This window comes from Hipposideros armiger, unplaced genomic scaffold (genome assembly GCF_001890085.2).
Source record: "Hipposideros armiger isolate ML-2016 unplaced genomic scaffold, ASM189008v1 scaffold_910, whole genome shotgun sequence".
Classification (NCBI taxonomy): Eukaryota; Metazoa; Chordata; class Mammalia; order Chiroptera; family Hipposideridae; genus Hipposideros; species Hipposideros armiger.
Window position 1 is genome coordinate 170,716 of NW_017732260.1, and position 12,019 is coordinate 182,734.

At 43.4% G+C, this 12,019-nt stretch overlaps 1 protein-coding gene across 4 annotated transcripts in view; it reads left to right on the plus strand.

Moving 5' to 3' along the window:
• Positions 1-2,422: 2,422 nt before the first annotated feature.
• ZNF609 (zinc finger protein 609) overlaps positions 2,423-12,019 on the plus strand; it is a 221,053-nt gene continuing 211,456 nt past the window's right edge. For 3 of the 4 annotated variants that reach the window (XM_019630420.1, XM_019630421.1, XM_019630422.1), the window contains exons 1-2: positions 2,423-2,650; positions 7,978-8,850. In XM_019630420.1, the coding sequence (XP_019485965.1) occupies positions 8,104-8,850 (747 nt within the window). In that variant the 5' untranslated portion in view covers positions 2,423-2,650; positions 7,978-8,103. The remainder of the gene's footprint in view (positions 2,651-7,977; positions 8,851-12,019) is intronic. The other variant, XM_019630419.1, reaches the window with a different exon arrangement.

Sequence of the window (12,019 nt, forward strand, 5' to 3'; positions counted from 1 at the left end):
GACGGCTGCTCACGCCAGCTGCTGGCAGTTCACGCTGGCTGCCGGACACTCACGGTAGTTCATGGCAGCCCACTTCAGCCCCACTGCAGCCTACGCTGTCACCAGCGACTCACGGCAGCCCAGCTCCAGGTCGAGCTGTTGTTCACCATCTTAGCTGTAGAGGGCGCAGTGTCACTGGCCCATGTGGGATCCGAACCGGTGGCTCTCCTGCTCAGAGCTCAAGCTCCTAAGCCAACTCTTAACCAACGAGCCACTCGGCTGTCCCTCCCACCCCCAGATTCTTAATGATACCTGCATCCAGTATCCTAGAGAGAAGAATTCACACTCTGGTCTAGTAAGTTTGAAAATTGTCAGGTAATTGAGACAGTTTATAACTAGTGACAAATCAAGCTGAAGTAAGAATGGAGAGGAGAAATGGCAGCCTAGGCACAGTTATGATTCTGCCCATTGAAGAAAGCAGTATTCCTTCATTTACTTATTGACCAACATATTTGAGGGCAGACTGAACCAAACACTGGTCTTGAGATACAGTGGTGAGCAGGGTGTTTGCAGTCTAGTGGAGGAAACAAATGTTAATCAGATCATCGCACACGTTGAGAAGTAGCATGTACACAGGCAGTGTCTCTCAGGTAAAAGCCATGAGGCAGTAAGGTGGGAGTGGGCTGCAGAGGGCAGAACGTGGTCATGAGACAAGGCTGGAGAAGGAGACATGGTTGAGAGATCCTTAAGGATGCGCATATGGAGTCCACCATTTTTTTCTAGTCCAACAACGTAGATATCTTTTGATAGAGAGGTTTTCTTTTTAGAGTTATAGAATAGCAGTTCTTGTGTAAGATTTAGGAAGGGAGGTGAGGTCTAGAATATAAAAAATGAAGGCAGTTTCTGTATTTCCTGAAAAATGCTTCGTTTTTTATTTCCCTTATGCCTGTGAACTTGACCCATATTATTCCCTGTTTTAGACATGAGGAGATTGAGATACAGAAAAGCTTTGACACAATGACTCGGTGTGGAAGGTCAATTTCTTAGATCTCCTGATTTCTAGCTATTTTCACTATTTAATTTTTTCTGAGAATTTGACATCACCTCTTTGTCTTTAGCACAGAAAGTTTACCTCTGGGAATAAGAACTAAATTATAAATGGCTACATGACCCTCATTATTAGGGGAGGGGGGATGGTAGAGCTTTCTTTATTTGCTTTAGATGGTCTTCCCCTTCTGCTTCTTGGCCTACTTACACATAGGCCTTGGTAAGGGTTTTCTCTGTGTACTAGTTCCACCAAATGAATCCCTGTAGGGTTGGGATTGAATTATTTACATATTCAGTATGCTGTTTAGCCTGTTGTGAGATGTATGCTGGCACAGAGCAGTATCGACAAACACCAAAGCTCTAAGCCTGAACATTTTTTTGTTGTTGAATAGCTATGTCCTTGTGGAAGTGTCAGTTGATTATGTGAAATAAAACAGGTCAAGCCGCATAATCTTTGAGCATAGCAGCCTGTGAGGGCCATAAAACTATTCATGAGATGCAGCATATAAACACGCAGGGACTGAAGGATGCTACACTTTTATGTCCTTAGGTGACACGTTGTCAGATGAGCCCTGTTGAATTGGATCCGTCTTCTCAAATTGGCACTGTTAGTCTGTTCTTTATCTGATCCCCATTGGAGATATAAGCAGAGAGCTGTGGTACTTGAGGAGATGACACAGTTCCTTTGTTACAGTAATTAATGTAATAAATTAAAGGAGAGACCCAAAGGAAACTTGATTGTTTCTCATTAGAGCCCTAGGTGGAAATCGAGTTGATTAGTGAGCTTCTATGAAGTGTAGCAGGTGGGAAAGGAGATGCCTTTTCTTCCAGCTGGGTAAGTCACGAGGATGGTTTACATGTTGTACTAGCCTCAACTGAGGTTGGCTAAGTATGAAGTGATTTCAAAGTAGCATCTGGAATTGAGGGAAGATGGTATGATATGGTTTTATTCTAGCAACCTTGCTGTATCTCATTGGTTTATTGAGAGTGCCCTGGGGCATCAAACCCTAGGAACCTGTTCACACAATTTAGATTTGAAGGCCTGTCCTGTCAGTGAGTTCAGCAGTCTTTTGGATTGGAACAGTTGGTGAAGAGACAGTCCAGATGTTAAAACCATGAGCCTTGACATTGGTGCCTTGGCCCTGAGGGATTTTTGAAGCAAGATGGAGTCTTCTTTGTCCGACACTGTAGTGTAGGGTTTTATGAGCCACATCTGAGGTAGGAGTACCAGAAAGGGAAAACCCAGAACACTAAGTTTATGGGACAAGAAAGGATTGTCATTTTCTTTCGTAGACCTGAAATGGATATTGGTACTACCTGTAATTTAATTTGTAAAAAAAAAAAATTTTAAACATCTTTATTTTTTTAAATACCTTAGGTACTCAAGGTATCTTGAAACAGCCCTCTTTAAGTTCAGACACCAGAACTCTATGAGAATATTTGGGTCACTGTATTTTTGAATTGTCTTATGTTTTTCAGATTTGTACCCTCATAATATGCTTAGAACCATGATGGATTCTCCTTCCATTTTATAATGAAAAAATTAATATTTAATGAAGCAACTTGGCTAGCGATCTGACTGGGGTCAGTGGAAATTTGAGGCCAGAAATCACATCTTTTGATTGTAAGTTCTGTTCTCTTTTTCCTGCACTGTGCTACATTCCTAGAATTGAGTATAGCATTGTTTGTTTGTTTGTCCGTGCTTACAGCTTTTGGAGGGAACTACCTAGCCAGACAGATCATCCTCACATCCAAATGTGTGTGACCTGTGTGGTCCCAAGCAGATTATACACACTCACACACACTGTTACTTGTTCAGATCAGAGCCTATAAGAAAATCGATTCAAAACCCATAAGGATAGGGGATGACAGATAAATTTACAGTAGAACAGCATTGGACAATAGCTACTTAGACCAGATTATTTGTGGGTAGCTGGCAATTAAAGATTCTCTCTTTGAAGCCCTCTAGGATGGGTACAGAGCTTTATTTGGGTGGAAAGAGAAGTACTGTTCTCATTATGTTTGGACATAAATAAGGTCAGTTGCTGCTTATGTCCGCCGGGCAGGGGCAGAGACCTCACATGAGGACTTCTTTTCGCATTCTTCGCCAAGGCCTTGTTCATTCTTGAGTAGTGTGATCTATGGCATGTGCCCTAAAAAAGCTGTTAATACCTGAAATGTGTGATACAAGCCAGTCTGTGGGCTGGGAGTCTGAGAGATGGAGTTGGGTTCCAGAGAAGAAACTGGGATGTGAACTCCTGTTGTTATAGGTACAGGATATGGGGGAGGGAGTGATTGTCATGACCTATCTTGGTCCCCGCAGAGAGGCAATCAAGTGCAGGAACAAAGCACAAATGGTACTGACAAGGAATTCCAGAGTCTGGTGAATTGTGGTCCTAAATAGGAAAGTGGTGGCGTACAATTAGGCAGAAGAGAGAAGAGGGAGGAAAATATTTACAGAAGCTCTTTCAAGTTGAAAGTGCTTTGTGTTCTCTGTAAGGTATTGCTTCTCCTGATTGTGCATTTTCACTGCCATGGAAGCAAGAGGTCAGTGCTTTTCATTTCCAGCTAGCATGTTAGCTGCCCTGCCTCCTGGGGTTAAACATCTCTGCAATGACCTGTCAGAGAGTTGATGATTAGCTGTATAAAGCCAGGGATGCTGTAGGGAGCAGATGGGAAGTGGTTTGGCTGCTGCAGCCAGGCTGATTAAAGAATCCTTGGCGATTTTACAGTGCATCTTTGGAAATATACCACCAGAGTTACTACTGTGAAGCCTGCTGGGTTTGGAAAGCTGGATTTCCGAAAAGTCACCTGGTTGAAAAGTAGTACTTATGAAAACTCTTAACATCCTCAAAAATATTAGTAAGACAGTGGCTCTCTAAAGAACATCAGTACCACTAAAGAGCAGTCCTCATAATATGTATTCTTCATATCCTAGTCATTCAGAAATTCTGGGTAGTTTTTCTAACAGGGAAAGTACTATTTTCATAGCTACATTAATAGAATTATAGATTTGAAAAAGTCCCTAGGCATGTCCAGACTACTCCCTACCACACATAGAGGAATTCATTATGTAATTTGATTAGCAGGCGATTATGCTTTTTCTGCTTACTACTTTCAGTGATAAAGATATGCCTTCATTAAGCTTGGTGAGCCATTGTTAGAAATCTCAAGTTATTAAATTTTTTCCCCTAGTTAAACATCTGTCTTTCTGTAACTTCTACGTACAGGTCCTGTTTCTACCCTCAGCATCACAGAACACATTTCTCTCTTCCACATTACAATCATCATATGTTTAAAGCTACCCAGCCTGTTTCCCTTCAGTATTCTCCTTTCTAAAGAATACCAGTTTCTAAGACCTTTTCTCTTATGAAATGACTTCTTGTTCTTTGACTATACTCTTCTGGACATCCCTCCATTTAATGCATGAATATCTCACTTAAGATGTGGAACCTAGAAATAAGCACAGGCCATTAGATGTTTTTTTCTCCAGCTCCCTTTTGAGAAGAAGCACAATTTTTTAAAAATGTTATGACAGTATTTCTTGCTTATTAGAAAAAAACAAAACAGTTTTCCATGACATATGGAGTTGGGACAAGAAGAAATGAAGTATTTCCCCTTACTGGTATTAAGGCTGAACTTTCTGAGGTTCTACATTATTATAATCATTGATTTTGCCTCATATCCTTTTTAGGAATGATTTTTTAAATATCTACATTGAGGTTACTCATCATATTACAAAATTCAGTTGGTATGTGTTCGAATTTATGCTACATTGAACTGATTTTAGTGCTTCGGATAGTTTTTAACAAGGTGGATATATATGTGTTTTTGCATAACTGAAAATCTATTGCTTTTACACATAACAAACAACTTGATTCAGTGTGATTCCTGACTAACAACCTTTTCTCCCGAAAATTCAGTATTTTTCATTCTCTTTTAACATTTGTTATTGCAGAGCATTATGAGGTTGGCCCAATTTTTGTCCTTCCGTAAAGAAAGGTAGGATTTCTTTCTATCTCCACATGACAGGTCAGCCAGTACAGTGGAAAACTATCAGAATCTCTCAGTGAGCACTAACATTTTTATGTACTTTATATTCTTTCCTTTATACACACCTCCAGAGCCTCTCTTCCATTGCCATCCTGTTTTCTAGAGGAAGTTTTGTTTTATTTTTGAAGAGGAAGGTCTTTTGAAAGTTTAATTGTTTTTCCAAGGATAAACAAGCATGGGGTTGTTTTAATGGTTAAATCAAATACTGATGACAGCGCATCTCTGGAGGGAAGTAGGTGGGTGAGCTTTAGATGACTGTGGGTTATGTTCTAAGCCTAACCACAATTGCAAAGATTGCAGATGTGATAAATTATGATGTTGGGAAGAACTTTGCTTTAATAATCTTCTGTAGTGCAGATTCAATTGGCTGGCATTCCCTGTTCTGGAAATGCTCTTGGCCCCCCCATAATAGAATTATTTTTGAGTACCATGTTTCACTGTGTTATTCACTGTCTTACTTACTGCTGTATTCCCAGAACCTAGTTTGGTGCCTGGCACATAGTAGGCAATGAATACAAATTTTTTTGAATGAATGAACAGATAACGTACTTGATTGTTTTGTGGAGGCCAAGTCTTGTGTAGTATTGAGAATTCCAAACATTATACTAAAAATTTCTTCAGAATTCTGGATCATTATCAGAGGTATCATTTCTCTGACTCTTCAAGGATTTTGTTTTCTTTACCTTATGGGTAGCATTTTTACAGAGTTCCAGCATCATGTCCCATCCCCCAGCCCGCTCCCCCCACACCCCCCACACACACGCGCTTTTTGCTTTTTATGAAGTAAGATTTATGTAGACTTGATGCCAGCAGTGGCTGGTTGCTGTTGGTACCAAGCTCCCTTTTTGGGTAAAGGATGTATTTTCTTCTCAGAGCTACAGCTAAATGGCAGATTAATGTGCACACCGTTCTGTCTCAAATCCTAGTTGCTATCAGGCATCCACTTGGTACAGCTCTGCTTTCCTAGGATGACATCTTTTCTTGTAACTGCACCCTGGTCTTTTGATACTGTTGAGAGAGTAAGTGAAAAGTACAATTTGTTTTGTCTCTGTTCTATCTGTAGCATTTACCTGTTAGGAATCTACTTTGTAGGATTCACTGTGCCACCACTGGTTTGCTTTTTCTGTTCTGTTATCTTTTGCGAGTTCTTTTCTAAATGGATATAGGAAGATGGTGGGCAGGGCAGTGAGCAGAACAGAACTCTTTGGTTTTGTCATAAAGTAATACCAGGATGGTGTATGTTGACTGCGAGGCTTTTCTAGATGGTACACTATCCCTAGGTCTCATGAGTCAGGAGACTGGAGAGATATAAATTGCCTTTTCCCCACCGCCAACCCCCTTTTTTTTAGCTAGTCTCTATTTCATGTGATAAGGCCCTGGTATTTATCAATGCAGTGCCATAAAAAATGTAGAGTTATCCAACATTCTGGTGTTAGATTTCTCAGTAGTAGTTTTTTTTTTTTTTAAGATTTTATTGGGGAATTGGGGGAGGGGAACAATATTGGGGAATCGGGAAAGGGGAACAGACAAGTTGCTGTCCTTTTGTTCTTCAGTCTAGTTGTGGTCAGTAATATTTTTTAGTAGTTTATTTTGATAGGGTAAAGTATTTGTGTGTGTGTGTGTGTGTGTGTGTGTGTGTGTGTGTGTGTGTGTGTTTATGTCTTCATAGACATTTTAGTGGGAAGTGAGAAAGGCCAGATTGAATTCTATTTGGATGTAATTTGAAACCTGAAGTTTAATAAGGCAGATTTAATTGAATTTAAGCTGATCTGTTGAGGCCTTTCTGACAATATTTCCTCTAGTTGCAATTTTTGCTCCCTATCCTGCTGTATTTGTCCCAGTTCTTCTTGTTTTTCTCTTTTATTTGTATTTGCCCATAATTAGATGCCCCCCCCAACAGTAGAATGACAAAGAATGTTTATTATTTTTAGTAGGGACATACCTTGTTAGTAGAGGACTTTTATTTTCTTTCTTTTTTTTTTTGTTTTTTAAAGATTTTATTGGGGAATTGAGGGGAGGGGAACAGCATTGGGGAATCGGGGAAGGGGAACAGAGAGGTAGACAAATTGCTGTTTTTGTTCTTCAGTCTAGTTGTGGAGGACGTCGCTTCACTGGCCCATGTTGGTATGATCATTGTGCTCTTCCCGGATGAGGCAATCGGTCGCCGGTCAGTAGTCAGCCGCTCACAGTGGCTCCCGGCAACTCATACCGGCTGCCGGCCTCTCACGAAGGCTGCTGGCCACTCACGCAGCTCATGGCAGCCCACTGCAGCCCCGCTGCAGCCTACGCCGTCGCCGGCGACTCACAGCAGCCCAGCTCGAGCTGTTGTTGTTCATCATCTTAGCTGTAGAGGTTGCAGCGTCACTGGCCCTAATGTGGGATCCAAACCGGGGCCCTGCTGTTCAGAGCTGGTGTCCCAAGCCAGTTCTTAACCAATGCGCCAGTCGGCTGGTCCAGTAGAAGACTTTTAAAGCCTTTGGCTAATCTACGTTCTGATAAGAAGTAGCAAGGAGAAATGGGTGTGAGTAAAGTTGTGCTAGAACTTGAATCTGATATGCCAGGGCCTGTATTGATTGAGGGAGGATTGCCAACTGGCAGTGGTAGAAATAAGTCTCTTGGTAATGGGAAACTAACTGTAGAGGATTCCTAGTTAAGATTTACCACAGAATCTCCGGGCAGTTGGAGATATATACACTCTTCCCTGGGGAGATGGAGTGGGAATTAACTTTTCCCTTGGTCCAATGTGACTTGGTTAGAAATACAATTAAACTTGTTTGTCTTGTCCACTGTGATATGATAGCCCCCTAGGAAGGGTCTGGTTTGTGTGGGAGTTTGTTTCAGGCTGTCTCCTTGCCTGTATTGTTTCCTTTAACAGCTCTTTAAATTTTCTTTTTCCAGCAATGATGTTGTCCACTGGGCATGTACTGACCAATGTGGCAGGTCTGAGAACATAGCTGAAGCTGAAAATAGGAAAGCTGGGGCAAGGAAGAGCCTTGAATCTTGAGGTGGGACGTTGACTCTAAGATGTCCTTGAGCAGTGGATCCTCCGGAGGGAAAGGAGTGGATGCAAACCCGGTTGAGACATACGACAGTGGGGATGAATGGGACATTGGAGTAGGGAATCTCATCATTGACCTGGACGCCGATCTGGAAAAGGACCAGCAGAAACTGGAAATGTCAGGCTCAAAGGAGGCGGGGATACCGGCTCCCAATGCTGTGGCCACACTACCAGACAACATCAAGTTTGTGACCCCAGTGCCAGGTCCTCAAGGGAAGGAAGGCAAATCAAAATCCAAAAGGAATAAGAGTGGCAAAGACACTAGCAAACCCACTCCAGGGACTTCCCTGTTCACGCCAAGTGACGGGGCCGCTAGCAAGAAAGAGGTGCAGGGACGCTCAGGAGACGGTGCCAATGCAGGGGGCCTGGTTGCTGCTATTGCTCCCAAGGGCTCAGAGAAGGCGACTAAGGCATCCCGCAGTGTAGCCGGCTCCAAAAAGGAGAAGGAGAACAGCTCGTCTAAGAGCAAGAAGGAGAGAAGCGAAGGAGTGGGGACGTGTTCAGAAAAAGATCCGGGGGTCCTCCAGCCAGTCCCCTTGGGAGCACGGGGTGGTCAGTACGATGGAAGTGCAGGGGTGGACACAGGAACTGTTGAGCCACTTGGGAGTATAGCTATTGAACCTGGGGCTGCGCTCAATCCTTTGGGAGCTAAGCCGGAGCCAGAGGAAGGGGAGAATGAGTGTCGCCCGCTAAAGAAAGTCAAGTCTGAAAAGGTAAGAGGTGGCTGGGTCTGGCTGCCCACTGCCCGCCGGAACTGCCCTGGACTAACTGCCAAATGATCTGTGCGCTCTGTGGGAGGCTCATTAGTTTGTGGGTAATGACCAATTACAAGGTCAGAGCAACTGGTAATGATGTGGTTTTGTTTCAAATCGAGATTCCCTACAGATTCCTTGACAGCAGGCCGGAACATTTCAGGGAAGAACACTTGTTGTTGAGAGCGACTACTTGTTCTTGTCCCACCTCAGATACTTGTTGCTGGAGACTGGCAACAGCCTTTGTGTGGGTCCCAGCTTGACTGGCATTTCATTCTCAGAGTCATTGATAAATAGGCTTTCAGTTGAGTGCTATTCTTAATGGGATAAATGGTGCTGCTGGGTCTCTGGGGGAGAAAAGCATTCAAGTAAGTTTCATGGCATGATGTCTACCAAGTGTTCTACTGGTGGTTACCAAAGAGCACAAGGGCACAATTGAGGCAGGTAAACAAGGGGGCAGGAGGTACAGACTGTACTATGAGCTACTTACCTAATCAGGCCTTATGAGTTTGTGTCATGGCTATGAAAGTTTCGCCTTGAAAAAGATTCTTTGGCCACTAAAGGGAAAGTTCTTGGCCAGGTAGCTCCTTCAGCTATTGGGAATCAGAGTCTCTTGGTAGTGTAATAGATGCCAAACAGTGTAATGATACCATGCCTTCTGCCTGACTTGGAAGGACAGGTGCCTGCAGCCCCAGGAGGGGCTCTCCTCTGGGAAGATGATCTTAGTTCATGTCTCAGGAAATGGAGCTTGCAGGGCTGGAGCAGAGTAGGTGTGAGTCTAGGGTCAGCTCAGGCTGTCTTGAACTTCAGCAGCTTACAATTTCCTGCAGAGCAGCTGACCTGGTAATGAGCTGTTCATTGGCTCTTGATTCTCCGCTCTGTGTTCTGCTCACCCTGTGCTTTCAGCTGATCCCAGCAGATGCAGTATAAATTGATTTCTCTGTAATTACATCAGCTACAACAGGGAATACCTATTTCCATATGTAAGTGTTAAAAAATTGGATGTGTATGCTTGGGTGGTGGTGCCCTCTCAGTGCCTGGATTCCAGTGGTAGCTTCCGCTTTTTTTGCTGAAGATATTTTGGTCTTTGCCTATGGCACATCTGTAGCTCTGAGCAACATCTGGGCTTCCCTGGTAACAGGACTGTGAATTTTCTTCCACTAATAACAACAGTTCATTCCCTTTTACCGGTGGCAGCTGCCAGAGAGGCTGCCTGTGTTGAGGTGGCAGATGCTATAGTCCACCTCAGCAGAGTCAAGTTCCAGCTGGTTACTGGCAGGGCTTTTGCTGTGCTGGCTGCAGTTTGCCGTTTTCTCTGGGGTGCAGATGGATAATACTGTTTTAAAGAGGCCTAGGAGCACCAGCAGTTCCTGCTTCTGTTCCAGGCCCATTAGGCTGTTCCCTACATCTGGCTTCAGGAAACTCTTGCCATATATCCATGTTCTTCCTGTGCTGAAAAGCAGCCACTTCGGAGAGTGGCCTTCATTTTCCTTTGTGTTTAGAACTCTTGCCTCCTTTGTGTTTAGAACTCTTGCCTCACATTGCAATCTTCTAAGCCCAGTGGTAGCCTGTGGGTGAAAGGATTAATGATGCTTAGCTTCATGTTGGATTTAATTCTAAATGTCCGTGGTAGTCTCCAACAGAGAAGCAAATGGAACCCATTTTCTCTTAGAGGTGCGGAGACTGGTTGGGTGGCAGCCCTTCAGGTTATAATTGAGCTGAAAGATGCAGTACATTCTGCTAAGAATACACCTTGGGGCCAGGGGAGTTTGCCCCTTAATAATGTAGCTGTGTTATAAGCCTTGTTTCCCTAGGAGACTAAGAGTGGGCCAATGGAATGAGAGAGGGAATGGGGAGAGACTGTTTCAGAGTGTGGAAGAAAGATAAAATTGCTGGGAGGTACTTTTAGAAATAACATTTGTTGTGCAGTTTGATGTTACTGTAAGCAAGAACCTGTTTTCTCAGTTCCTTTGCCTGTTCCCCCAACCCTTTTGAACAGTCTGGTGGTGGGGGTGCTTTTATATAAAGCCTTTGACCACTGAAATAAATAATTATTTAAATAAATGTTTGGAAGTTGCTAGGATATGAAAACACTGCAGGGAGAGAGTTTCTAGAATGGGAGGAGGGAAAGACTTAAGGAAAAAGAAGGCCAGGAATCTTGCAGTTGAGCAGATTTTGAGAAACACAGACCCCAGGATTTGGGGCATAATAGGTGCTCATGTATTTAATGATTAGTATGACAGCTTATCAGCCAAGTCTTTAAAAACTTCTTTCAGATTTGCTCTCTGAGATATGAGCTTGCCGGTGGCTTAACTGGTTTGCAATGTTCCTTCCATGTGGGGACAACCAACAGAACCAAAACAGCAACACAGATGTTTTTATATAATCTAGGAATTACATACTCTGAGCTGGGAACTGTCATGAAGAGGGAAAACTCATAATATTTGGAAAGTGTCTTGACTGTAGTCTTCCCCCATCCCCACCCGCCTTGGAAATAGCAGAGCAGACAAATGGAGCTTGTGGTGTAGAATAGAACTGTCACAAGTCTACCACTAGTCCATGAGGGAGATTTGAATATTTAAATTACCTCAGGACCTTCTGGCTCGTCAAGGTGGGTATCTTAGGCTATGGCTGAGTTAATTTTCTATCAGCCAAGGATGTGGATTTCCCTTCAGGGGATCCTCACTTTTGCTCCACCACACCTCCCGCTGGCAGGGCTTACTGTGCTGTTTCCCAGAGTTCTAGGAGAGACCAGAGATGGCTCTTAGCAACTACTGCTGCCCTGAATTGTTATTAAACACTCCTGCCTCATACTTCCTGCCAGCTGAAGAGATGGGGGCAGGAGGGTTGTTGAGGAATAAACAAGACAGAGCCTTCTGGCTCCTGCCAGTTCTCTTGCCTGTGGTTTGATTGATAGGTTGTTAAGTTAGGGATGGAAGGGGAGGTGGTAGGGAGGAGGAAGGGTGCCTGTCTGAATGTCCTGAGTTTAGTGCTTGCATTGCCACTCTGACAGGCAAGAAAAAAAGAATTTACAATCCACAGAAGGCAGTGAACTATCTGTGCCGACTCTGTTATGCAGACAAAGTCAGGGCTTAAAGCAGGAAGGTGAGACTCCCCACCCCCCCAAACC